The sequence below is a fragment of the Alligator sinensis genome, unplaced genomic scaffold, assembly GCF_000455745.1.
Source record: "Alligator sinensis unplaced genomic scaffold, ASM45574v1 scaffold547_1, whole genome shotgun sequence".
NCBI classification, from domain to species: Eukaryota; Metazoa; Chordata; order Crocodylia; family Alligatoridae; genus Alligator; species Alligator sinensis.
In genome coordinates this window covers 1,475,734-1,503,671 of record NW_005842217.1, presented here as the reverse complement: position 1 = coordinate 1,503,671, position 27,938 = coordinate 1,475,734, and the positions used below count along the sequence as shown (strand labels likewise).

The following is a 27,938-nucleotide window of genomic DNA, read 5'->3' as shown; positions in this document are numbered from 1 at the left end:
TGCCTTGTGCCCCCGGCCAGATCCAGCCTTTGGCACGAGGAAGATGCAGCAGTGGTAGTAGCTCCAGCTTTGACCCCAGAGCACATGGCAACAGTGGTATCAGCTCTGGCTGTGCTCTGGGATATGTGGCAGTGGCACCAACCTCTGCCACTTGCCCCATGCTGGAGCCGGAGCTGGAGCTGCTACCGCAGCACTGGACCATCGTTTCAGTTCCAACCCGGAGCGTGCAGTGGCAGCTCCAGCTTCAACCCAGGGCCTGTTCATTGCCATGGCCCCGATTCTGTGCCATTCCCCCAGTCATGCTGGTCATCCAGCTCACTGGACAGAGCTGCTCCACAAGCCAGATGTTTGACACCTCTGCTTTAAACCCTTCTTTGCGATATTATCATAGACGGTGTAGAAGGCTTCAGTCCTGCAGCTTGATCTGTGTTGAGGCTGGATTAGAGCATTAATTCCAGCTCCTGTAACTCTCAGCACACTTATGCACTCCTAGCTCATTTCAGTCAAACGCTAGCTACAAAAAAGGGACCATGTTTTTTCCTCCTCCCTCCCCACCCCCCTCCAAATTTGTCCTTACAGCAGCTGTCTAAGCAGGATAATCCAAGCATTACAAAAACAGTGGAGGTATTTTCTTCAAATAAAAAGAGGTTTATTAAGATAATGAGAATGACATTGTGGTGTGGGTGTTGTACATCTATTGCAGCTTTAAGAGAAACAACAGCAAGTACAAAATCCTGCAAACCTTCTATAGTTATCATCACAGCCTATTGTCCATGCTACAGTTTTGTGTATCCAAAACTTCATTCCCATTTCTAATGGCAGAAAATCCAAAGACTCTCATCTTTCAAAAAAAAAAAAAAAAATCCCAACTCAATTAGATATAAATAACTTGCACTGGACATTTTAAAACTTTCAGATTTAATTACACATAAATAAATATATACAGATTTTTAGAGCAGTTCAGTTCAGTTTGGCCTGGTTCAAGTTCTGCCCCTTGTGCTTTATTAATTAATATTATTATTATTAATAATTTTTAAAACCTGTGTGCTGTTTATTTGTAGGTTGTGGGGTTTTGATTAGTCCCTGGTGTAACTTTAACCTGCCTGAGCTGGTGGTTTCTCCCCTTGTAGCTCAGGGCTCCATAAGCCATGGAGAAAATCCATAGTAAGTCGCAGCTGCTGAAAGCTGTAAATGAAGCCTTAAGGCCTGCTCGAAACCCAAAGCGGAGCTACTGGCGACTCTCTCTCGGCCCAGTTTAGGACCGTTGTGTAGGTGGTATCGATGGAAGATTCCCTGTGCATCTGCCTACTGAAGACGGGTTATAGATCCAGGTCTGGCCTGCAACCTCCAAATCCTCATTGTGCTTACTTGTGCCTTGGTTACAAAAATTACTTGAGTTGCTGAGGCTTTTGCTCTTTCTTGGTTTTTCAGGTTTTTCTCGGTTTAAGGAGATTCCTGGAGCACGTCAGGATTTCCTTGTGGGTTTAAAAAGCAAAACAAAACAAAATTGCACGTGACTTGGCTTCCTGCATCCGCAAATTAAAAAAAAAAACAAAAAACCAACCAAACAAAAAAAAGCCATTGAGCTGGCTTGGTCTCTTGATCTCAGTTTTGTCCATTAACGTTGTTTGCTTCTTAAATTCTTTAAATCTTTTTTTTTTTTTTCTCCTTTCTTTGTTTGCTTAACGAGTTTCATCCCAAATTCAAACATCGCAGTTTGGAAAAACGTGCTGCCCTGGGTTTTAATTATTTTTCCAACACTGATAAGCTCAGACCTCCTGTCACGAGCTGGGGAGAGCTCCCTCTGTGGGGAGATAGAGAAAGAGATGGTGTGTTATTTTCGATGCTTCACTTCTTTTTCTGATGCTTTGGAGTCTCCAGCTGCGTGCCCATTCCCTGTGCTGTTCATGAACATTTTATCCAGCCCCTTGAGGGACTCCACCAGGTAGTTCTGGAAGGCTGTTAGTGCTGCACAGATAGCCGGGCCCCCGAAGCCATGAGTTATCAGGCTGAAATGAGTCAAACAGCTCTGGACACCTGGCTCTAAGATGATTGATGGGCGGCTGTTCCCAAGGGGAGAACGATCCTGGGCTATCAAGTCTGCAAACTCTTTACAAATTTGCCTAAAAGAGAGAGAGAAACATTATTGGTGTTAAAGAGGCAATACACTGCTGTTTTGCTTTGCACTCCCTTCATTTTTTTTTTTAATCTATTCCCATTGTGAGGATGAGTTGACTCAGAATGGCTTGCAAAATTTTTGACTGTTTAGGGGCCTGGGTGTGAAGTCAGCCCCTGAGCAATAGGACTGATTGATAGCTGTTTGCTGACATGGGAGGGGGGTGTTTGGCAGGTCTTTAATCCAATCCCACTTGCATCATTTCCAATCAGTTCGTATAGTTGTCACTAAGGGCATGGCTAGAAGGCACTGAGTTTGCTTGGGTATTCCTGAGGCCAAAATTTACCTGCAGAACCTTTATTATTGGTGGTGATAATGCAAGAAAGAAAGTGCGTAGGCTGACTGTCTAGTTCCAGGATAAGTTTGCAATTTAATTAAATGCTGTTTTATTTTACTTTTAAATTTAAGTTCTTTGATCTGGAAGTTTCAGAGACACTCAACAAAAAAACCCTGCACTGGCACTTCCTATTCATTGTTCAGAGCAGAGCATTGCATGAATGCACAGTTATCTCAAACACAGCAGCAACTACGCAGCACTAGCAACAGAGGCTGAAGCTGTTTGGTAACTCAGGTGAAAGCTTATTACCTCTGATTCACACACAGATTTACAAAAGCTGAGGGCTGGAAGAGACCTCGTGAGATCATTGGGTCTGATGCATTATTCCCCAGGAACATGTCCTGAAACGCAGAGCTAAACCTAAGTGTGCAGTGTCGGTGAGCATGACCTTTGGAAAGGCATGTCTGTCTGTCCTTCGGATGTGGGTATACAATGTATTTCTGTATATTGTGTACCCCTTTCGAATAGGACTGTGGGCAGCATATGAAAGCACTGAGTATCGCATCCTTGGAAGACTGGAAGCTTTTCAAGCAGGGATGGAATTCCCTAAGATGTAGGTACAGTGCCTAGCACGATAGGACCTCGGTTGCCGATCGGTATCCATACTCACTTGGTAGCCAGCAGCATGTTTTTCCGGGTGTGGAGCTCACTGGGATCAGAATGCTGACGGCACAGGTATTCTGCTGCTGCCTTCGCTGGGAACTCTGTTTCGCACACGTAGCCAAAATCCCGGGCAAGGTGAACTGCTTCACCTATAGGGAGAGGAGATGATTGAGCTGGGTTAGCATCTGTGTAAATACGGCAACAGTTTCTGGCACAGTCTCCGTAGTCTCGCTGGGCTGCTCTCATCATTTCTGCTGGAGCTAGAATGCTCTTGTTCTCACATCTCCATCCAAAAGGGAAATAATCTAGACTCTTCAGCCCTAGATCTAACATTAGGAGTTTCTCATACCCTGCTTCATAGTTTCATAGAAACTATGAAACTACGCTGGGGGAGAATTATTTGCTACTACTCCTAATAGCCATTCACTAACTCCAAGCACTAAATGTCTCCTTTATCTGATAAGAAATATATATGATTCCACCAACCTACGGAAATACATTGGTGGAGTTTGGACCACTATACTGCCTTCTTGCAGAAAAAGAATCGCAACAAAGGTTTCTTGTCAACTTGCCCCATCATCTCTTGCCGTCTCCCCTAATATTTCTCTCGGCCTCTTCCTACTTGGCTTCTCTTACCTGCGACTCTAAAATTTGAGCCTGTTGTCTTTAGCAAGTGTGCTGCTTTACCATAAACCCGGACTGACACAAGGGCGCAAAGGATACCGACTGCTTTGTGGGAGGAGGCACCCTAATATTGCAACGGTTTTAAAAAACGGGGAAGGTGGGGAAATCGGGGGAAGAACAGAAGGAAGATGGGCTCCTGTTTGTACACTTCCATGCTGAACAGAAAGCCCTAAGGGGAGAGTGCTCGGTCTGGGTATCCATCATCCCAGGGAAATGCCCGCTCATTGATGAAATTGATCCATCTTCAGGCATCCCCCTGGAAATAATCCGAGCTGATGGCCATTGATCATGCCCAACACCCAAAACCCCAGTTAGGCAGACAGAGTTAATTTGACTTGCCCCCCTACTGCTCATACGCATTAGGCCATCCATCCTAATAGCATTAACCTAGTTCCCATCACTGTCTTCCCCAGCGCTGAGCCCTGTGGATGTGAAACCATAGTTTGGGCAGAGCATTTATGTTTCCCATATAAAACACCACGTTCTAATTTTCCTCCTCCTCATCACACGCAACAATCAATAATGACATCCTAGGTGTAAAGGAAAAAAAGGGAAGAAATAAGTTGGGAAGTCCTAGAAAATCAGAGCTGAAAGAGCTGACCTAGCTACACACATAGATATATTGCAATATATGGGAAAACATCGCCACTTTAGTCGAATAATCCGCTGTGTCCGTAAAAGAGGGGCTACGTTGTATAGCGATTAAAACAAGGGGCAAGGAGTCAAGGTTTTTTTGAGCTAAAGCCGGGCTTTCAAACAGGGGACACCCCGCTAGAGATGTATCAAAGGGACCTGACTGGAGATACCCAGAATTTTCTAAATATATGCTTAAAATGTCTGGCTAACCCAGGGCTTGTGAAGCAGGAGCTTCCTTCCCTACTGGAACAAACCACGTGAAGGCACTAACAAGTTTGTACGGGGCAGGAAAGCACATGGCAGTACCGGGCAAAGGCAACTGTTAAATTGGTTTCCACAGGTACGGCCAATCCACAACCCCTTCACCAATGGTGGTACTTTAAGCTAATAAACAGTCCCGCTGAAGCTACTGAGACAGGATCCTAGATTACCTTTATTTTTACACTTTTTTTTTTATGTCTCTAATGATATTTATGGAAAATTAAAATATAACCTCATGCCCCGTGCCAAATTCCTGCAGGTGTCAGTCCAATGAAGTCTCCACCCAACATGCTAGAGAGTGGGAAGCTTTAAAATCCTGGGCAATTCCAACCAAAGGCCTTTATTTCTACCTATCCCTCCTTGTGTCGCTCCGCTGTTTCTAAAGTGTTCACCACTGCTCACTGCAGTCATTGAGAATCACAAAATGGAGACATGGAGGGAGCCATGGTGAAGTCCACTCTTCCCCTCTCTCAGCCTCTATCATGCTTTGCTTCCTATGGATCAGAAAATGATGAGACTGGCTCAGGAGAGTCCAGAGAGACAAATATGAGACTGGGAAATGACAGATGCTCAGCACAGAAAAATAAAGGACCTGAGTTCAGCTTGAAACAAAGATCTAGAAACTAAGCAAACTGCCTACCCGGTGCCAGCAAGCTCCCTCCAAAACGCTGCACAGTCCCACCTGTTTAATGCTCTCTCTCTCTCTCGCTGTTTTAGGAGATGCTTTTTATTGCCCAGTCTCACCACAGATACCCATTCTCTCTCTATATATATATTTATGAACAGCTGTGCTTCAATATAAAAAAGTATCAGCATTCAAAAAACACCCCATAAAAATGTTTTTAAAGAAAAATGAATAGAGGTTGAGAGGCAGAGGGGAGAAAAATTAAAATAAGACAACAAATGCCCGGGAAAGAAGGGGCCTGGGGCATAGTGGGACAATCTAGTTTCTGTCTGCTGAATAACGACAAAGCAATAGCACCTTCCCCTGGGTGAAACATCTTCCAATACCGTAGCACTTATTTGCAGAAGGAAATCGTATCCATCAAGCACACATGGCACCACTCTTTTATTTACTATGAGCTGGTAAGCAGTAACCAAAAAGTCAGCAGCCGTCTGAAATCAAAATGTGTGTTTCTTCCTTCCTTCCTTTCTTTCCTTCTTTTCTTTTAATGGAAATCAGCCTTTCATTCAGCGTGAACCAACTGCCCTCAGTAACAACCTCCGCCTAATGAAGCGGGTCATTTAATTTGCTGCCAACAATGGAGATGATTTGCTATTCAGAAACTGCAGGCAGCTGCCTCCAGCACGCTGGGCCCAAATACAATGGATTCCGGAGCTAGAAGGGAGTTGGAGCCTGCGTTTCATTTGTCTGCTTCCCATGTCCTTTTCTCCAAAGATGCAATGGCAACATCATCATTTCCATAGTGCAAAGGCTGGGAGGGGAGCTAATAAACACTTGGCTTTAAGCAGAGGATTTCATGCTTTAAGGCCAAGGCATGTGTTGCCTAGGAAGGCCCTCAGCCTCACTTACCACTCAAAACCACACTTACAGATCAGTCACTGGAGACTTTGTCTCCCGCTTCACACCCTTAAAGACAGCGTGGTACCCGCACTATCTCTCATTTGGGAACCGTACCTTGGCATCTCACTGCAGGGTCACTGAGCCAACCGTAAGTATGTATTTACTGAATGTACAGAGCAGTAAGGTATCACACATCCGCTTATGACGGCATCTAGGTTGGGAACCGCACATAACTTCTTTTAAAGGCTACACAAGGGAACCTGTCGAGATCAGTACCAGGCAGCTGCATGAGTGCCAGTGTCGGCCAAGACCCAAAATTTTCTATAGTGTATTAAGTTGGTAAAATAAGTTTGTTTTGCTGCAATAAAAGGACTGTGAATACTTGTGATCCTTCCTTAAGAAGCTTACTTGGGCCATGTTCAAGGTCCTTTTGTGTCTGCTTTTCATGAACCTTCATGTGACTGACTTTTACTTGCAATAATTCACAGAAATGAATCTTAAGTTCACACACAGATACTCATAGACAGCACCTTTCAAACGTGTGCTGAAAAGTCGATTGAAAGAGGTATATTCATGCAATCAGACAGCAAAAAGGACAGCATGTAAACCAGGTACAGTTAAGCAACACAATTTGCATTTCAGATTTCAATGCTTCTAGCGTCTACATCCAGGGAGTATCATACTCAAAGAACCAGTTGCTGCACAGGACTGAAGCTACTGGACCCAATCTTGCTCATATTTGGGTATTTTCTCCAAAGTCCATTCATGCAGAATCTCTTAGTTTCCAACAATTTCAGTGTTTCAGTGAAGATGGTGAACTGCATACTGGTGTCTCTAGTCTCTCTAGGCCTGACTTTGAATGAAGAATGGTCTTTTGCATAATTAGCTCTAAGTGCTCTGGCTTCTGAGAAGCTGCAAATAGAGGACTTTGAACGGACAAAGTTTTGTCATCCGATGATGAACCAAAGAAAGACTCTTACCTTCCACGAGGGATGTCAGCAGAGTGACGTTGGCAGCTTTACGCCTTCCTGCAGGGAGATTTAACCCGATTTTCTCTAATCTCTCTCTCAAACACCTTCCACCATTTTTTGATTTTGCCCTGAAAGAAATAAAAAGGGAAAAAGAAAAAGATTTTAACTGAAAGTTGGGGGATTTCATTTTTAGTGTTGAAAGAAAAGCACCAAACTGCTGATCTCCAACTCATCGTAAGTTCATGGGACCTTATCATGCATTGGCAGATACACTGAGCTTCCATGAAACTCAATTGTAAGACCTACTGATAATAAACTATAAAGTTTGTTAGAATCAATAGTCTATATTACAAGCCACATTACAGTCCTAGATCCTTTGGTGGCCACAGACAGAAGCTATTGTTCATTAAAGGAATGGATCCAAGAATAAAAACAACCTTCATCCATTTACCAGTTTTAGTGTTAACTTATCAACAACAGCAACCCCCAGAGATGCCTTTGTTTCAACTAAACAGTATCCCATCTAAATGTATGCAAGAGACCTACAGATTAATTTACAAAGAAATATTTGAGCTGCAAGCTTCTAAGAATTTGCAAGGTAATGTTATGAATTGCCAAAATACCCCTGTACCCATAAGTGCAAGGAAACATGCTCTACGTTAAAGTTATTCTCAGAAAGTCCCATCTTCATCAACAGTCAGCAAGTGAGTTTCTGGTACAGAAAACTTCATTGTAGGCTCCCGAGGAAGATATTAAAATTGAACATCATCCACAGCAAGTAGCAAAACGTCTGGCCTCTTATCAGAATAACTGAATCCCACACCCCCACCACCTTTGTTGCCCTGAAAAGCAAGGGAGAGGGACTCCTCCATTTCCCACGAGTAGGCATATTACCAGCAGCAGAGCAGAACAAAATGTTAGCAGTGGAGGCTAGGATAAGGGCTCAAACTTCAAAACTTGTCCTTGGATTCAGCTGTTGAACACCTTGAAGTTTGGCGCGGCCCATGAAAGGCTGGGAGGACAGCTGCAAAATATGAATCTGGATCTGAACTTTCCTAAATTCAGAAGTGTTAAGCCCTGGAGGTTTGCTTTGGCCTTTCACTTGCAACATATCCTCCCATGACACCAGATCTGAGGAACCTGCAGGTCCGCATCTGAAGTCAGTGGGGCCATCAGAGAATCATAGGATTGGAAGGGTCTTCGAGGCCCCCTCTACACATTTTATCTATTACTCTGGGTCCCAGCAGCTGTGGGATGCTACTGTGCTCTCCCAACAGCTGGGGGAGCGTGGAGCACAGTGGCTGTGGTCTTCCAGCTATAGGGGTTTGTGGGGTGCCCCCGCGGCTGGGAGCCCTGCAGCAGAAGGGGCTCCTGGCCACGGACTCCTGCTTTTTGCTGGTGCAGTGAGAGCCCAGGATTAGGCTCCCCCCTGCACTGGCAATAAGGTGCAAGGTGATCTAATGCACAATCCCACAAGTGTGCCTCCTGCCATGCATGTGTGGCATGGCAGGAGGTGTGACTGTTGGGATCATGCATTAGATCCCATTACACCTTTCCTTGCATGTGTAGAGGGGGCTCAAGGGTCATTTAGTCCAACCCAACCACCTACTGAGACACACAATTCATCAAGTGTTACTTAGACTGTAAGCTCTTTGGGCCAGAGAGTCTCATTCTGTTTTGTGTCCACGTAGCACCTAATATCCTGGGGTCCTGGGCCGTAATGGGGGCTGCTTAGGGCTACTACAGTGCAAATAAATATTATGTATGGAAGAACAGCAAGACCTCTGAAATGGGACAGAGCATGACTGGAGCTCACCTGCTTGCGCTGACCTTGGGGAAGCAGAGGGAGAGAGAGAAAATTAGAGGGAGAAAAGCAGGACATGAATTTTACCTCCTGAGGACTCCCCCAAGAAGAGAGGCATTGAGACACTCTGGTGGGGAGAGCCTTCTCTGCACTTCTCCAACGGTCACCTTATACTTGGAGGTGGAGCTGAGAAGGGAGAGGCGGCCGGGCACTGAGCAGAAGACCTCGTTGGGATTTGTCACCCCTCCGATCAGACCGTCTTTGTTCATTGACAGGGCTGAGATGGTGGTGCCGTTTGCCTTCGAGGGGATGGGCACTGGAAGAAAAGGCAGAGAGAGAGAAGAGACTGTCACTCAAAGGGCCTAAAGTTAGAGGGGACCCCACACATGGCGATGCCCAGGGCCACTTGGGCAGCTTGCCACGATTCCCCTTGTTACAAAGAAACACACGTGACCATGATCGTTTGGCCAGTCTTGCATGCTCCTCAACAGAGAAATTATTGTCAGGTGTGTTTGATATCAGTAAAAACCACCCAACACCCACCAAAAAAAAATGTCCTTAATTTAACACCTCTCCCACTCTTCTACAAATTCTAGACGTGGGGTTTTGGCTTCATCTACTGGAGAGCAAAAGGCCAGCCCCACACTCCCATCTGGATGTAAGGCCAGCACCTGAGCTTCATGTCCTCTACGCTCCTTCACCACGCTTGGGATTTGGGTTTGGCCTGTCATCAAGGAAGTATCCATTCACAACATGCAGACCTGGGTTCCCTTTCAGGATTTCCAAAACTTATTTTTGGGATGTTGTTGGCACAATCACACAACACCAGGGAGAAGCAACAGGCATAGATAGGCTCTAGCTCTCCCCACACCAAACCACTAAACCACAAGGGCTGTGTAAAAGCCTGATCTGCAACCCAACGAAGTCACTGAAAAATCATTCATTGACTGTTGCCCCCTCCCTGCAACTTTCATCATCGACCCCCACAAACAATCCAGATCAAAGTGCCTTTTACTTAATGGAAAAAAAGGCAATTAAAAGCAGAAAGACGGGCAGACAATGGTGAACAACAAGCATCACGCAGCGCCCGTGGCATTGCACAAGTGATGGAAGTGGCCCATTTTTCCAGACGTCACCTCAGTAAGAAACCTCCTTGGACCCCATAAAGCTTTACTGGCGAGAGCCACGGCTGAACTTTATGCCAAAAGTCTTTGGCTTTTATATTTTGAAATTAATAACTGGCTTAACTGTGAAAAAGCAGGTTTTCAAAGCATCCATAGCTAACTACAAATGCAATCGCTCCAGATCATTTAAGCCCTGGCATTCTTTGTGGTTACTGAGTAATGATTGCTCCATAATATACCTTCAAATAATACATGCGCCTAATAGTTAGATCAACAAGTAACAGGGTGAGATGTAGGTTTTTATAAAGGAAATACACATGCCCAAAATGAAACAGCAAACCCCAAATTTAATCGGAAAGGGTCAGTATACTGGGCCCATTAAGGGGCCTTACAATCACCATATTGTAAATACAGCTCAACAACTTGTTAGTGTGGCAATAAAAGAGCAGCACATGTTACATAAAAAGCTCATGGTTTTAAGGCTAAAAGATGAATGGAAATGAGCTAAGGTACATTAAGTTCCTTCTCAGCTTGAGACTCGGACAAAGTCAGGGGACTGAAGGGCGGGTTGCATGGGCTTCCATTCTGCATTCGACAGCTGAGGGAAAAGTGCTGACATTTGCTGCCCTTGGGAAAGTGGCTGATTAAGAGATTGTAAGGGATGAATGGTGGTCAAAATATTCAAGAACATCACTGTATAGGCTAGGAAAGCAGAGCTGTTTCCAGGCAGCGGCAGTCTGAGGGCTTTCTTTCACAATTATCCTTGGGAAAATTCCTAGAATAAAAAGTCAGAGCATGTTTTAAAAGTACCAGCCTATCATTGCTAGGACATGCATCACTGCAGGTCCAGGCATCACTGTCTATTTGGGCTTCATTGTAACATATATCATCGCCCATCCCCAGAGAGCTGAGCATTACTTGCAGTTCCACCGGGACTGTGTATCATTCTGGATCCATGTGTTTCCATGCATTCATGTGTCAGTAAAGAGCAGTGGATGACTTGTAGATTCGTGTATCATCACACGTTTGTGCATCCCTGTAGTTTCATGCATCAATGAATGCTCACGCTTCACGCACCATCGGGCCGCTCTGTCTGTTTGTGCCTGACTCCCCAGCCATGCAGCACGGTAGACCTACGCATCACCACACCTGCACATGCCGCAACATTTGTTTTCCCAAGTTCTGGGTGAAAATCTATTTGGAGCCAATGCAATTTAAGGTTGGAAACTACCTCAAAATTCACCTTGGAGATCCAAAAAATACAGTGCAGGTGTGTGTTTGTGAGACAGCCAATGTAGCGACAGAGTGCTTTGCAGGGAGGGCAGACACAGCGGTGCGCGGCGGTGCAGCGGTGGGTGGATGAATAATACATGACACAGCCCTGACACATGCTGATGCACGGCTGTCCAGTGACGCACGGAGCCATCACAACAGTTTCAAAACATGTGCTGACTCTTTAGGAATATGCACGCTGTAGAAAACAAATCCACCTACAGAGGATTAAGCCAGACCCTGCCACTCCCAGAACCAACATTTTCTATTCCATCAACACCTCTCTGAATCCTGTAGGCACTACTACAAGGAGAACCCACAGCAGACAATTATTTATAAGACTGATTTGTATTACAGAAGTGCCCAGAGGCACTACTAGATCAGTAGGAACGGAGATCAGGCACCACTGTGCTTGGTGCTGTATGTTAATACACGTAACAAGAGATAGCTCCTGTCCCTAAGAGCCTGCCATCTAAGTAACGAACCAGACGGAAGGGGGAAGGAGAAACAGAGGGGTCTGTAGTCACGCAACAACTCTGGGAATCAAGACTCAGTCTCTTGACTCCCATAGTAGTGCCCCCTCCATTAGACCATGCTGCCACCATACAATATAACTCAAACATAGCTACTTCTGCTGTTTCCTTTTCTTCTGCTTGTTTCATCTGATCTGCCACTTCTTTGCCAAAATATACTGTAGGAGGGAGACAAGTTACTGTCAAAGCCTGAGAGTTTTGTTTCCTTGGGAATCAAAATTACCGGGCATTATCCGAGCAAACCAAAAGGCCACTGTGATCTTTAGTCACTGTCTCCCTGCTTCATAGATACATAGATGTTAGGGGCTGGAAGGGACCTCCCAAGATCATCAGGTCTAGTCCCCCTGCGTGTCAAGATGTGTTTTAAAGATCTCCAGGGTAGGTGACAGTATCACCTCTGGGGGGTCTGTTGCAGACTCTAGGCACTCGAATCATAAAGAAGTTTATCCTTATGTCCAGTCTGAATCGATCTTCAATCAATTTGTGTCCATTGTTTCTTGTCCTCCCCTGGGGTGCCTTGGTGAACAGATGCCCTCCCAGGCCCTGATGTGCAGCCTGTATAGGCTGCCACCAAGTCCCCTCTAAGTCGTCTTTTCTCCAGGCTGAACAGCCCCATGTCAGCAGGTAAGCCTCTCCTGGTATGACCTCTAACCGTGCACATGGCCCTCCTTTGGACTCTCTCAAGCTTCTCCATATCCTTCCTGAAGTGCGGCGCCCAGAACTGGATGCAGTGCTCCAGCTGCGGTCTCACCCAGGCCTGTTCCCACAAGCATCCAGGTGCTAAAACACCTGAGCCAGCCCAAATGAAACTATCGGAGGCTGCGCACGCTGGGCCGACAGCAGGAAGCTGTATGTGCACTAGCACTGAGTGCGCCTGCACCCTAGTGTGGCTTGCAAGAACGGAGATTAATGCATGCGTATAACTGACCCCTCTGGGAAAGCAGAGTTAGGCTAAGCAAACAGTACTTTTAGGGCATCATCCGTGACCCCAGTGAAGTAAGCGCAAGCACTGCAGCAAAGCTGAAGACTCCGTTGTGAAGCAGGGTTTGAACTGCAAGATGCCTGGGCTTCTGTGAATTGAATGGTCGTGACATAAACAGTCATTCTTGCCTCTCTGGGAAGTATTTGATTACTCTTTGAGCTGAGCAGCGGTGGTGCCCTGCTGCATGGTTTGGATGCAAATCCGAACCTGAACTTTCCCAATATTCTGGAGCATTTGCCTCCATGGGGCTCAGCATGAACGCTGTGAATATAAATGTCATGTGCTTTGTATTACATTGGGTTCTTTTTTATAAAGTCCTTTTGATTTAGATGCAATCTGGTTTTCTATGTATAGGCCTATTCTTATTTAGCCTCAGTAAGCAATAGATATACATAGCCAGGGGTTAATTGCCCACATTATTTAATGACAGGCTTATAAATATGGGGATGCAGGTAGCACTTTGGAGGGCTTAGCTGTCTGCTTTTGCATTTTATAGAAAAACTGTATTTCAGCAAGAAGCTGGAATAAAGTCATTCAGATCAATACATCCCTCTGACACTGCTCACCTCTGCAATTAGGTCTATATAAACTCACCCAGTTCCTGGTAAAGGAAGAGTTAAAATGCTCTTCACTAATAGAGGAGTCACCACGGCCAGGCGTTTGCTCTCTCCATTGCAATGCTTGCCAGAGAAGTAACTGCCCGGGGTTCTGCTGGGGTGAATTACCCCTAGGAGGAGAGCTATAAAGGCAGATCACTGTTTGGTTTTTCTTCCTGGGGTGTCTGAGTTTAGGTTCAGTTGGGCTAGGAAAGCAGCAGGTGATCGGATTTAGCTTAGTGAATGCCAGCTTGATGTGCCAAAGTCTTTAAGGCTATAGAAATAAAGGGGATGAGGTGAGCAGGGAACATGCTAAGACATGGCTAGGTGGCACTGTCTGTTTAGCTTTTGCCTCTTCATGTTTGAGTTCTGCACCCTTGGCTCAGCTGCTGTTCCCTGGCATGTTTCAAGTGACATTTTATTGACTGATAATAGTAACCTCCTAGGAAAGCTTGAAGCCCGATTCCTTCCTGACATGTCTCCCTTCACTACACATTGCTGCTATTATTATTATTATTATTTTTATTAATAATAATAATAATAATAATAATATCATCACTGAAACAGTTCCCATTTTGCTACCAAGTAGCATAAAGAAACAACCCCTGCCTCAGATGGCTTGCAAACTACACGATAGGTGAATAAAGGTAGAGTACACACGGACAGGAGATGCAAGTACATGTCCAGACATCAGTAGTCTACTGTCCTGCCAGTGCTAGGTGACAGCAATTAGTAAGCACCATGACAGAAGTATGACATAGAGACAGATTTAAAAGTGGGAAGCTTTTGTGCTGGGATAGGAATAAATTGTGTTGAGGGGGGCACTGAGCTTTGCCTGTGCACCTGTTTAAATTTACGGTCTTAAAGGCCAGAGTGACATGGTATCATTAATAAATGATGTTTCTTGTATGCTGGATGTACCCAGAGGCCCAAATGAGGACAGCCCTATTGTGCAAGGTGCTGTTGTAGTAGTAAGCATCTGTCTGTCGCCTGAGACAACAGAATTACGCCAAGCGAGACGTCAGCTCGCTGAATGTAATCTTCACTTGAAAATCAAGTGAAGCTGGAGTGGCCTCTCCAGGGTGCAAAAGCCTGGGCAGTGTATATGGAGACACTGAGCTGCCCACACATTAGTGTCCCCCTCTCAGCCTTGCTGGTTTAATTCAAAGGAAAAGCAGGTGCCGGTACATTTGGAACCAGGTGGGCTGCAGGAGCTACCAGAGCAAAGGAGACCATCCATTTGTCTGTCTATCGGGGCTTCAAGGTACTGTACACACACATAAAAGAGATAGAAGCTGTTGCTCTTTGGTGCTTAAAACGTAAGCAGGCAATATTATCACCTCCATTTCATGTAGGGGGAACTGAGGCCCAGAAGGACTAAGTGACTTAGCTAAAGTCATGCAGAGACTCTGGGGCAGATCTAGGTGTGGGCCAACCCAGAGGCTGCTGCTGCCACTTGTAGCACTCATGCTGCAGGTTGGCCACCCCTGACTTGACCCAAATCTTTTGAACCCCAGTGCTTTAATCACAAGGCTACCCTCCCTCTTAAATACACCTAAAAGATCTCTGAAATTAATGGTGCAGTCTCATCACTGAAGGAGCTGCACCCGCACAATGTTTGTGCTGTAGGACACGCTGCCTGGAAAGGTGGCAGAGACTCCACAGCATGTATCACCTGTGCTAGAAAACAGCTGGGAATAAGGAGAAAAGTCAGTGATGCTGCAGTCACACAAGTTAGGGGAAATATCCCAAGACTTCTCAGGAGGAAGAGTGTCTTCAAAATAAAATAAGATTAATCAAGCTGTGCGTCTCTGCCCGAGAGACAATAAATTAGCTTTTGCATGCGAGGCCCAATATCACCTTGTCCTTGCTGAAAGGCCAGCATAGGGTGCTGCAGTTCTGATCCCCGTGTTTTACATAAAGAAACTGAACATTAAGGCAAAGTGTCCTGCAGGGTAGTTATTAACTGTGAGAAAGGCCCAAGGGTCAGGCGGGGAGAGGCCATCTTAGTCCATGTCCCCTGGGCCTCTTGGCCAGCATAGGATTGTCCCCTCCAATGACCCCCGCCAGTCTTCCTCCACAGCCCCATGGGAGACTAATCCAGAGGCTGCTGGACTGTACAAGGCAGAAACATTCCCCGAGATCCAGCCTATTCAGTTCTATCCCACTGTTCCTCCTTCAACATGCTCTCTCTTGCCCTGCATTTATGACATCCAACCCCATAACCGCTGGGTGTACTTGCTGTGTTCCCCAAACTGAAGAGGTGAGGAAACTTTCTGTCTTGGCAGACTCTGAAATTTTAACTCAGGACCTCCCATAGTTAAAGCTGGAATTGTGTTCTTAGCTTATGGAGGGATCAGGAGGAGGAGGGTATGGCTATGTAGTGAAGGTGCTCAAAATACCCATGTTGAAGAGGAAAACTAAAAATTGTGCAGGAATAGGACTGAGTTAATACAGTTCCCTTTGATGGTTTTGAAGCACTTTACCCGTTGATCATTCTTAGCACAGCACCGATAGTGTTTGCACAGATCAAGTACTGTATCTCTTTAATTTTTATGAGCCCCACGTGATGTGTCTAAGTACTATCCCCATTTCACATTTAAGTAAACTGAGGAAGAGATGGGTAAAACTAATTACCCAAAATGAGACAGGTGATGATCACCAACAGAAGTGAGAATGAAACCCAGGTGTCCAGCTTCCCTGACTGTTGCTCTAATCACACGACCATCGTGTAAACACTTTTCTGCAAACCGGACATATTTTTATAAGCAGTCAGACTTATTTTCCCCCCAGTAGTTAAAAAAAGGTGGATTCTGTAGAAAACATGTCTGTGCAGTATTTATACAACCCCAACCTTGCTTTGAAATGATAATGTCATGAAATATCAGGGTATTATTTTTCAACTGCTTTATCCTGTGTCATCATCATTTTTTGCTAATTAAATGTAGCCATTAAAAATGCTGGCACATCAGTAATATATCTTGACTTGAGGGTGGATGTGGGGCAACAATTTGCATTCCTGTTTCTATTGCATTATGTCACCAGGTGTATTCTGTCAGGCATGGCTCAAGATCTCTTTGTCTGCTTAGTATCCCAGGGGAGGCACCAGTTGCTACACGTTGCACATTTTGTGCGTGTGGTGAACAACAGTGTAAACAGGACCATAAAAATCCCACTTGAGTGACCAGCTGGGAGACTAGGTTGCAGGTGCACACAGCTTTGTCTTCCCTTTAAACAAGGAAAGCCTGAGATTAATCATTAGAAATGCCTTGCTTTTTGCACCAGCTTTGTAATGCTGTTGTAACTGGGATGGTTCAGGGAATACGTGCTGACTCAGACCTCTTCTCTCCCCTGCACCCACCTTGGGCGTGACTGTCTGTCTGGGACTGCAAAACTTGCACGACTGAGACAGAACCCCATTAGTCTGAAATGAGATTTTGGCACTACGGCAGTAAGTTTTCAAAAGGTATCCCAGTTTCTCAGAGACGCCCACAGGTCTGCCATCTCTCACTTCTTTTAAAGGGGCTGGATGCATTTTTCTCACCCCATACTCAATCATCCTCCTGATTCTTGCCCTGATGAAGCATCTATACACCCAGAAACATGGCAATGTGGTCTGGTGACAAATGCTAGGCGTCAGGACTCCTCAACTCTGTTTCCAGCTCTGCCACTGCCCGGCTGTGCTGCACGACACAACTCATTTCCTTGGTGTGCCTGGGTTTCCCCATCTGCAAAATGGGGATAATGACACAGACCTTGGAGGGATGTTACGATCCTTAATTAAGACTTGCTGAGTGATCCCTGGATTAAAGTGTCCCCAGGTGAAAGTGCTAGGGTGAGAGATGTAGCCAAAAAGAGTAGATTGATTCTTTGGAGAGAGACAGGTGGGAGCTGAAAGGCAAACCCTAAATACATAAGGAGAAGGTAACATTTCCAGTGTGATGCTGCGGTGTTTTCAAGACACGAAGTGATGCAGGAGCCTGGATTTGGTGCTGAGCCTCTTGGGGGATATAAGGGAGGTGGGCTGAGGGAAAGGCAGCTCTAAGTCATCTTGGTATCTCCTGAGATACCTAGGCTAAGCAGGGCTGGGGAGAGGGGAGGCAGTTATACAGCACCTCATTAAACTTAGAGCTCCAGGGGCTACTCTTACTTATGACAGCTTCTCATCCCAAACAACGGGAATATAAATCTCCTCGATCACACTTCCTCTTCCCATCTCAGCTGGCTGGGATGCCTTCTTGCATTCACCAGAGGCCATCTTGGCCTGCTGCCTGCCTTCTTTACGTTGCTGAGAACCAAATCCCACTCTTATTTGTGCTCTGTGTGCTGCCCATGTGGTATTCATCATGAAGGGAAGGCGGATCGTATGATGAGGTATGCACGCATGCATGCATGCACGCATGTATAGAGCCCATATGATAAACTTGCCCCCTTCAGCAAGAGCGGAGGGAACAAGAGCCAGGATTCTCACCTTGCCTACGGCAGTGTTGAGAAAATATCTTTCTGCATTCACTTCAGTATCTAAATCCCTTCCTCTACAACGTCTGCATTCACCGTTGACTTTCCTCAGCCTCCCATAATGAAGAGTACATCACACTCCCAGCAGCTAAGAGCTATATTGATGAGGTATGCACGCATGCATGCATGCACGCATGTATAGAGCCCATATGATAAACTTGCCCCCTTCAGCAAGAGCGGAGGGAACAAGAGCCAGGATTCTCACCTTGCCTACGGCAGTGTTGAGAAAATATCTTTCTGCATTCACTTCAGTATCTAAATCCCTTCCTCTACAGGTGAGCTATATGTGTCACCTTACAAGATGCAAGCCGATTCTTCCTTGCACCCTAGGCTTGAATGGGAAGTTTTCTTTTTCAGCTCGCTGGAAATGATTCAGATGTTGCTTATCCTCTGGGTTGCATGAACCTCGGTGGAAACCCTTCTGGATCGGTCGAAGGTGAACCAGAGCAAGGCTGAGCACAGTGTTTATAAAAATGTATGGACTGGGGCTTACAAAGGCATAGCAGAAAGGAGAGAAGAGAAGCTTGATGTTAGCTCCGGGCCAGGGAAGCATCCAAAGTCTTGCTCATTTATATGAACATCCTGTTTCTCACGTACAATCAACACTGAGTAAACCATGGGAAACTCCACAGAGCCAATGAGCTAGATGGATGCAGAACTAGTGCAGCATGGAAAAGTAAGGCCATCTGTGTTTGCAAAACTTGGCTGGAGATCTCCCAACATTAGGAAGCTTGCGCACACAGTTTTTGGTACTGGTTGCAACTAGGAATCTTGCATGCCTGGAAGTTTTTACTTGGTAAACATTTCCAAGAAGTGCAGGGAGAAGCCAGAAAGAGGAGGGAAAATGGATCCAATGGGTTCCATCAAGAAGTAAGAAAGGGTTGGAGGGGATTTCCTACTTGCACTGACTAGTTTGTCCCTTTAAAATCAACCCCGAGATCTATTAGAATGGAGACCTCTCTCTATCCACAACCCCTGCCGTGCATTAAGCTGGAGATTTCCTCTCTCCAAGATAGGTTAAAACTGCTGACAGATTTGCAACTTTGTGGTTCTCTCCTCTTTGGAGTTACCATTCATTCAGCCTTTATCATCTTCAGCGTTGTCTTGCTTTTGTGCCAATGACATTCCACCTCCAAGCACTCGTGGTGCTGTTGGTCTTTGCAGCAAGTAGGTATTTTAGCTTGTGAATGTACAAAACACTCAGTAGTGCTAGGTTCTCAAATTCCCACTTTCTTATCTGACCAGATGTTGTTCATGAGGACAAATCAATTGATTTCTAGTGCACATTTGAAAATGGAAATCTGTAACAGTGCACGAAATTTCTGCCCTTGTTGTGTCATGAGAAAATTGTATTCTTAGCCCCTGGCACACCTTCACGAGAGCTTGAGAAGTAAACTGGACTGGAGGAAGGGAGTCTCACAACCTTAGCTGTGGCATTTCCTCGGGATTAAATGTTTCCCCGTTTTACCTTGTATCTGATATTATTCCATGGATAAACTGTTCTGACAAGGAGAAATCAAGAATCAGTGAATTTTACTAGAAGTTTCGACCTAGACCAGGTGATCTACCAGGAAAACATGGGCAAGTCCTGAATTCGGACTCAGTTCTGCCTTGCTTCCAGCCCTCTTATATTTGCTTCCCTCACACATCTGAGCCTTCCAGTGTTTCTAAGATGCTTGCAAACTGTAACGTTTAAGTATCGATTAAAAAAAAAATCTCAATAAAAGTTGTAAAAAGTTGTAAAATTAACACTGTGTTGCCAGTTTCTGAATGTAAAGGATCAAATCAAGTTGCAGAACTAGCATCACACGATTTCTGTAGCTAACCACTAAGGCAGATACATTTTGAGGCTCAGATATCTTTATAACAAAATGCTCTCAAGGGATAAAATATTTTATCCAAAAAAAAAAAATAAAAAAAAGCAACTTCTTATTCACTTTAAACCCATTTGAGAAACGTGTGATCTGCTTGCAAATGATTTCAAGCAAAAGTAAATAGCAGGATTTGAAAACTAAACTGTTTATAGCAACCTATTCATTCAGCTTTGTATCCAACTAAAACACAGGAGGTGAAGGATGAAACAAGTCACAGGGGATATGCAAATCGTTAAATTCCACCTTTCCTACAAGCCTGTTTTCCTCTTTTCTCTAACACATACCTCTTGAACATTAAGTCTCAATCACATGTGCAAGAGAATCGGTGCTAAAGCTTGGATTGTGTTCTAAAGATATATTTAAGGAAACCTCCTATGCAGGTTTCATACCTCTATAAAGCAGTCTCTTCAGCTTAAGCATAGATCCAAAAAGTATCCTTAGGTAGGCTAGATCCGATTTCTCTCTCATTAGTTATACACCCATCAACTCGAATGAAGTGCCTATGCTTTTACAGCAGTCCAAGGTTAAGGTGAATCAGGCACGTCCCCTAAAGCTCTGCTCGTCCTGTAAAAGGACACCTGCACTGAGTAACTTCTCTTCATCACTCCTTTGAGCGGTTGTTTAAAACTAGTTTCACAATATGTTAGAGAAGTCTAAAATCGGCACCACTTGTGCAATGCAGTTCAGCCTCTTGCATCAGAGCCAGAAATGTGCAGCAGTTAGAGCAGGGGTCCGTTCCTGGGCTCACTTCCCTGGAATAAAGTGGAGCGTTGGGTATGTCACTTAGGCTGCCGCTGCCTCCCTTTCCACGTGGGCAAGCATGGGGCGGCTTTCTTTCATCCGGGTTTCTTAAGCAGCTTCTGATGAAAATTGCAAAGCATTTCTGTTGTCCCTTGGGACGCGTTCTCAATGTTAACTCCGTCTGAATGTCCGTGATTTTAAAGCGTATAGTCGAGATACACAAATGCAGAAGCGTCTGCATGTGGGTGTGAGCAAGAGGCAGCACTCCTACCATAACTTTAAAAGCCCTTCTTTTCAATCAGAAGGTGTTTCAGAGTTCAGCTTGTTCAATTTCCTGGTTTCAGCAGGGAGGTATTTATTGATAGACCAGAGAAGGAGGTCAGTGCCATCAGCTATATTTCAAACCCACAGTCTGTAATTATCCTTCCTTCCCAGAGGGGATTATACAGGTATTTTCTTTATCTCGAATGCACAACCTGAACCAAGTCCCCATGTCAAAGAGCCTCTCTAGGAAATGCTGTAATCGGTTTGAAGGTCTTTTCAAATGGAAAGATTGAAAGAATCTTGGTTTTTTATCTTTGGGCTTTCCAGATTGCTGGGTTCTGATAGGCAAATGGAACTTGAGTTTCTCAAAGGATAATAAAGGTTACGGGCATATGAGGTAGAAGAAGCCTTCAAACTATTCCCCAAAGCAAGCAAACTGGAAGAAATCATGGGCTTCAGCAAGATCTCTATACTTATATTCTGTTTCCAAATGCAAATCCATGGAACAGGTTATGAACAAAAACCCTGGAGTAAGCACACATTAAACATGTTTGGCTGTATTCAAACTGAAGCTCCCTTGCGATTTAAATGAGTATAGGACTCCTGTTTGCATCCTTCTCTAACCTGTTGTCTGCTATTGCTGCCCAGGCTCAGATAGATAGCTGCTGAGGTCCAGGGCAAATATGGGTGCAGATCGGTAGCGAGTTTCTAATCAGCTTGCTATGTTTATTAGAGCAATTCAGTATTCGTTGGACTGAAAGGTGCTAGTTAAATTAAGTTCAAAATGAACCCAAGTATTGTCGTCTTGTTTCTTTAGCACAACAGCCAATCAAGTGGGTAAATAATTATTCAAACGCAAGGGTAAAAAACTCTTTTATCTTCAGGGAAACCGGGATGAACAAGTTATTCGCTATGAATAATTCTAGGTAATGAAGTTTGTCACCTTTGAAGTTCATGAATTGTTTATGAATACATCACAAATTCTCAAAAAGTATTTGTTCTCCAGAATCATTCATGATTCCTGCAGAACGTTCACAAACCGCTCCCTGCGAATATTCCCAATTTGTACTTCCTTGCTTTAGCTTTAAATCATGTGGTTCGCTTTGAAAACCATGTGGCATTGTTTTGGTTCCCCGATTGGGTGACTTCTCACAGCCTTAATTGTAAGTGTTACAGTTGGAAAATCTATTAAAAAAAAAAAAAAAAAATCAGCAAAAATTAAAAAAAAAATCAACAATTAAAAAAAAAATCAGCAAATATTCAAAGTCAAAATTCACATTTTCCCAAAGAAAATCAGAATGCTCAAGTTTTTTTTGTAAGTGGTGTATATAAAAGGGATACCGATATATTCCAATCGAAATATGCTTTTGAATGCCAGTGAATATTTGCAGATTAATTTTTCCACCACTTATTCAGTCCTAAAAATAACTGGTGTCAGAGCAGTGTCCTAGGCACGCAGCACCATCTGCTCTCTGCAGTGGACAGTGCTGGAATTTTTATCTTTGCCTTCGCTATTGAAAAACCAGAGTTAATCACTCCAATTTAATTTGGTCAATGTACCCCCCTAATTAACAACAATTTTCCTTAAGTCATGAAAATGAACCTCCTCATGGTAATGTCAGCAAAACTTTTTTTTTGTTTTAATGTACTTCAATTATTCCCAGCTCTCTAGAATTCAATAGCTACTGCCTGTTTTCATATAGAATATTTATGTTTCACATTATAGAAAATATATAGGCATTTGGAAAGGCATGCAAAAGAAAATAAAGTGGCAAGGAGAAAAGAATAAAAAAGATAAACGGAGGCTTGAGAGTCCCTGAAAAAGTTTCAGTGAAAGGAATTTGACATTGGAGTTGTGTGCTGATGACAAAGTTTTTGACCAAATATCAACCTACCAGCCTAGTTTCAGATGTGTAACCCAGTAGCAAATGCTTTCATACATTCACACACACTCCTCCATTCTGCCCTGTAGCATTAAGCATCACAGGTTTATTCATTTAGCAGTACAAACTCCCATTACATTTTGGCAAACAGTATATGGAATCTTTATGTGTTTAAACAGTATAATCCATTTTACAGTAATATGCTTGAGAGGTTTTCACTGTATTCCCTCTAGAAGCGTCCGAATTTGTGCGGCTTAGATCTACATAATCTAAAAGGGGAGAACAAAGATGCAGTGTCTTTTAGAAATGGCTGTGGATCCTATGTAAGCCATGTTCATGTTGCTATCAATTTGTTAAAATGTATTTAGATTATTGAAGGGCAAAAGACCCTTCAGTGAAGATTAGACTTGAAGAATAATAATAATAATAAAAAAAAAATACTTCTCTTCGTGTAGAACTTGTTGCCAATCCACAGAACATTTGGGGAGGGTTTTAATTTGAGCTTCAAACCACAGTAATGTAAATATGTCACTCCACCTGCCATTTTGGAGTCATGGAGTAGCTTGAGGATAGCTCAAGGGGAAAGACACTAGTAACCCAGTGCCACAGTGGAAAGACTTGCTTTTTCTAGTTCAAAAGGTGCCTTGGATTTTTAAAAGCCTGCACATTGGCAAAATCACAGGGGATTCCTGATAGTTTGCAGTATAACGGATACCTTACTTAAAAGAGGAGCATTCTTTCTTTACAGAGCTATTAAGCTGCCACAGTCTGCATGGTTTGGGATTCTAGACATATCATAGAAATGCACACACTGCAAAAAGACGTCCAGCGCAAGAGTGCAATGCTCTAGAAGCTGGCTTCAGCTGAATCCTGTATAATAGGGGTGGACAAAATGCGGCTCACGGGCCGGATGCAGCCCGCCAGGCTATTCAATCCTGGGGACCCTAAAAAATTTAGAAAATTAATATTTATCTGTCCTGGGCTGCCTGCCATGCGGCCCTTGATGACTTGCCGAAACTCAGTAAGCAGCCCTCCGCCCAAAATAAATGCCCACCCCTGCTGTATAAGGTCCTGATCCCAAAGCCCTTTACCCAAAGCACCCTTCTGGCACTGAGGCTTTGCTCTGGTATAAGGGATTCACCTGCACCATAGGATCTAAAGATCTCTCTCTGCAGATAAGGGGGGGAACTCTATTATTTGCTATGTAATTCCAACACAAGTTGAGACAGACAGTTTTGCAAGAAATCAGGTGCTAAGACAGTGACTCATCAGACCATTTTTTGGTAGCAACAATTAATTAATTCATTGGAGCTGGCTGAATTGTCTCTCAAAGGTATTTGGACATAAAATGGCATTTCAACTAAATGAAGAATTTGCTTTTGGAAATGTATTTTATTTTTAAATGAAAAACGATTTTCCTGACTTGCTACAATAATAATAATAATAATAATAATAATAATAATGGCAGAAGGAATCTGATTACCTGCATTGGGAAGGAGAGGAAACCTTAAAGAAGGCTCATTGTAATTGCAGCTGCTAGGTATCTATGAACTCTCCTATGTTGTTATTTTATAATTGTTCCAATCACTTATTAACTTGAATAACGCTTCCTGTTTGTAGCTAGGAATTGTGTACTGAGAACAATCCTGAATGCTTTTGGGGAAAGACAGGCAGAATCCATGCTAATGCTACATCAAACAAAACACTCAAGCCTGGCTTTGTTTCACTTTTATGCACAGACTTGTCCAAATCCCTGTCCTTAATACCTACCAAGCACCAAAAGCATGGCAAGGATTTTTATGCATCTGATTGCCACCCATCTGTGAGCCTGCAGACACTTCTCTAGTGGGCAGACTTAGGGGAGCATGGGTCAGGGGGCCTGGTTTCTGTTCCCAGCTACCACTGAGTGACTTTGGGCAAGCCCCCTAAACAAGCTGCTCAATCTATGGCATTTATATGTACCCTCCCCCCATCATCATAGCATAGAATTGCCTCACAGTTTACTATATCGATTCCCATAGCATTTCTGTATTATCCTGTTATCCCCATTTTTAGAGAGGGGATGGAGCGCACAGACAAAGTGACAGAGGAAATCTGGTGGAGATGATAACTGACCTCATACATTTCTCATGTCCCAGGTTAGTGCCTTAACCAATGGACTTCCTTTCTTGCTATGCCTTGGTTTCCTTCTGTGAAGTGGGAACTCTCTAAACTCTTTCAACCCTGTGACAGAGCTCACGGGGTGAGATGTTGATCATAGCTAGTTACTTGTATTTTTATGCAGTTCCCAATCAGCAATGTTTGCTTGTGCTTTTAGAGGATATTTTGTTAAACAAAAAATCAGTGTGAGCTTTCAGCCAGAGGACAGGATTCCCCTGGTCACTGCTCACAAAGGAAACTGGTTCTGTCCAACACTGGAAAGGCCCAGCACAAGCCAAGAGAAGTCATATCTGGGCATCCTGAGGATGCATTTTTTTTGATGGCTGCCAGCAGAGAACATGAAACACCAAGCACAAGGGAGATGGGAATTCTTGGAGGGGTTGTGTCACAACCCAGTCATCTGACAGCTGGAGATGAAGTTCATTCAGACCCAGACCTGTCCAACCGGTATAGATGGAATAAAGACTGACCTGCTCCTTCGCTACTTGGCGCCTAGGTACTCTGGTGACTGATGCTAGATAAGTATGAGATGGAGGGAGGGGAAATCCAATGCAAGCTGGAATTCCAAGCATGCTCGTCAGATCTGGGATACGTCTGGAGATTGGTTCAATAATATGCATAGTTCGGTTCCAGAGCTGCCCCCCTCGGACCCCTCTGCATACCCCCTGGGGCACCCTGATGCTCAGGGATATTCAGTTGCAAGGGACTGGTTTGTATTTGCCACTAGCTATTATTTTTTACTCCCTTGTGCTTCTCTCAAGAGACCTCCAACCTAGCTGTCCCAGTCCTTTCAGGGCACAGCAGAACCCTGATTTGGGGGACATTCACTGAACTGAACTTCTGGGCAGAAATCTGGACCTCTTCAAGCCATTACCAATTAAAAAGGGGCTCCTGTGCCAAAAATAGAAGGTATCTGGCATCAGCATCCAAGTCTGATCCCCCCCCCTTTTTTTTTTTTTTCAAACACTCAGAGAGAAATCCAGTCAACCACACATTCTTTATAATGGACACAGCTTTCAGTGACTTATAGTCTCCATTTGGTTGTAATAACCAAGCACCCCAGAAATAGGTGTGAGATATGAACCTGGAAAAGGTTGAATTCAGTATTTATCATCTCCAAAGCACTTTGCCCATGTTGGCCAATTCATCCTTACTTTTTGTGTAGGAAGGAACCAAGGCACAGTGAGATTGGGTGCCTTGCCAAGGTCGCACAGGAAGAGGAGGGATAATCTGGTGGAGACAGCACTGTTCTTGGGCCTTGGAGACTCTGGTTTGGGATCATTAAGAAATTAGGAGTTTGCACATTTTCTTCTGAAATGCCTCGTCTTGATTACTACTTAGCATGAAATGAGAAGGAGGAAGGATTTAGAGAGCTAGTCTGAGACTTGGGAGACCTCTGCCACAGGATCCCCATGTGACTCTGGCCACATAGTCTTTCTGTATAATAGAGAGAGAAAAAATAGGAGTGGCATGAGGATAAATACATCGGCTACTGGGAGGCATTCAGATACTCCAGGAAGGGAACCCAGTAAGTGCTCAAGAGAAAAAGCAAGTCACAAGGAAAGGCAAAAATAGAAGCCCGGGGTTCTCAGGTCCCTCTGTTAGACAGCACTACCTCCCAAAGTAGAACAAAAAGCACCATTTTCTTTACAGGTTCTTGGTGGCAACATAGAGCCAAGCTGTTCTGGGAGGCTATATAGGACTCGGTGTAAAACTAAGCCAAAAGAGCAAAGCAAGGTGACCACTGGTGAAGGCAGAGCTGGCCTTTTGCAGCTTAGGGACTCCCCTACCTGTGTGTTACCGGATGGGCTCCATGTCTGTGCTGAGCTCCAGCTTTCTGGGCACTCGCAGCACAAGGACCATCCTGAGCTTGCCCAGTTTTATGGCATAGCAGACATGCTGATAAGCTCCTGTTGGGGCCGGTGGCCTATTAGAGCATGTAGTGGGGGGGGGAGTTTACAGCACGAATATACCTCAGTGAGAGCCTTTGTAAGGCAAAACAAGTGCCCCAGGCAATAAAGGCATGCCTGACTTGAGTACCCAGACCAGTTCTCTACAGAGCAGGGTAGCAAAATCATGAAGCAAAATAGGTCACTGAGATACCTTATGCTTCTTCAGTAGCTGGTGCGTTCCCAACTGCTGGTATTCCCAGTTCTGCTGGGAATGGGCTATCAGATTTGGCTGTTTGTGGGTGCTCCAAATACTTTCCAGGCTGCTCTGCAAGCCAGTGCAGAGGGAAATTCTCCCTGCTTTTAGCCTCTGGGCGAGCAGGGAGGGTGTGACAGACAAAGAGAAGTGGAATGTGAAAAGTTGGCTCTGCGGAGTAAGTGGATTTGAATGGGATGAATTTAAGTATCTGGGGTGTTTTATGTGGATAGGAACTGCCAGACTAGTCTCACTAGCACTGGTCTGCTCTAGTCTGGGATCCTTCTCTGGAAGTGACAACACGGGTTATTTCAGAGGAAGGTACAAGAACCCCATCAACAGAACAAAGCACCTACAGGAGAAGTTGCCTCCTCACCTAAGGCAGGCAGAAGCATGGACGTTGCCACATGCCCTGAAGAAAGAGCTTTGATAGCATTCGTGTTTCTATCCAGTCTAACTCCAAATGTTCTCAGTAATCATATAAACCTCTAACATTTTTTCTGAATCCTAATAGACTCTTGGGCTCCATGCTATCTGCTGGCAGTCAGCTCCGTAGTTTGATTATCTGCTTAAAAAAAACAACAAAAAAAACCACACAACCTTTAACTTGTTTAAGACTTTTCCTTTCGCATAAATGTATAGAAACTCCACACAAGGTCAGACCAGAAATCTGTGTAGCCCAGCATCCTGTTTCTGACAACTGCAGACTCGCTGGCTGCCCCCTGGAGAAAGAGTAAAGAAATCCTGATTCACATTTCCTATACTAGCTGTCATGTTATATGCCTGTCTCAGCTTCTCTTACTTGTCTCTGAACGCTCTTCTCCCTTGCTCACGTGAGAGTCTTTCCAT

At 44.4% G+C, this 27,938-nt stretch overlaps 1 protein-coding gene across 1 annotated transcript; it reads right to left on the bottom strand.

Annotated features, from left to right (window-relative positions):
* Positions 1–632: 632 nt before the first annotated feature.
* Positions 633–27,938, bottom strand: TFAP2E (transcription factor AP-2 epsilon). Its single transcript, XM_025208064.1, has 6 exons — positions 27,892–27,938; positions 27,690–27,811; positions 9,085–9,313; positions 7,203–7,321; positions 3,124–3,265; positions 633–2,123 (listed from the first exon to the last, which is right to left on the bottom strand). The coding sequence occupies exons 1-6, from the start codon at positions 27,936–27,938 to the stop codon at positions 1,835–1,837; spliced, it is 948 nt and encodes a 315-aa protein (XP_025063849.1). The 3' UTR covers positions 633–1,834.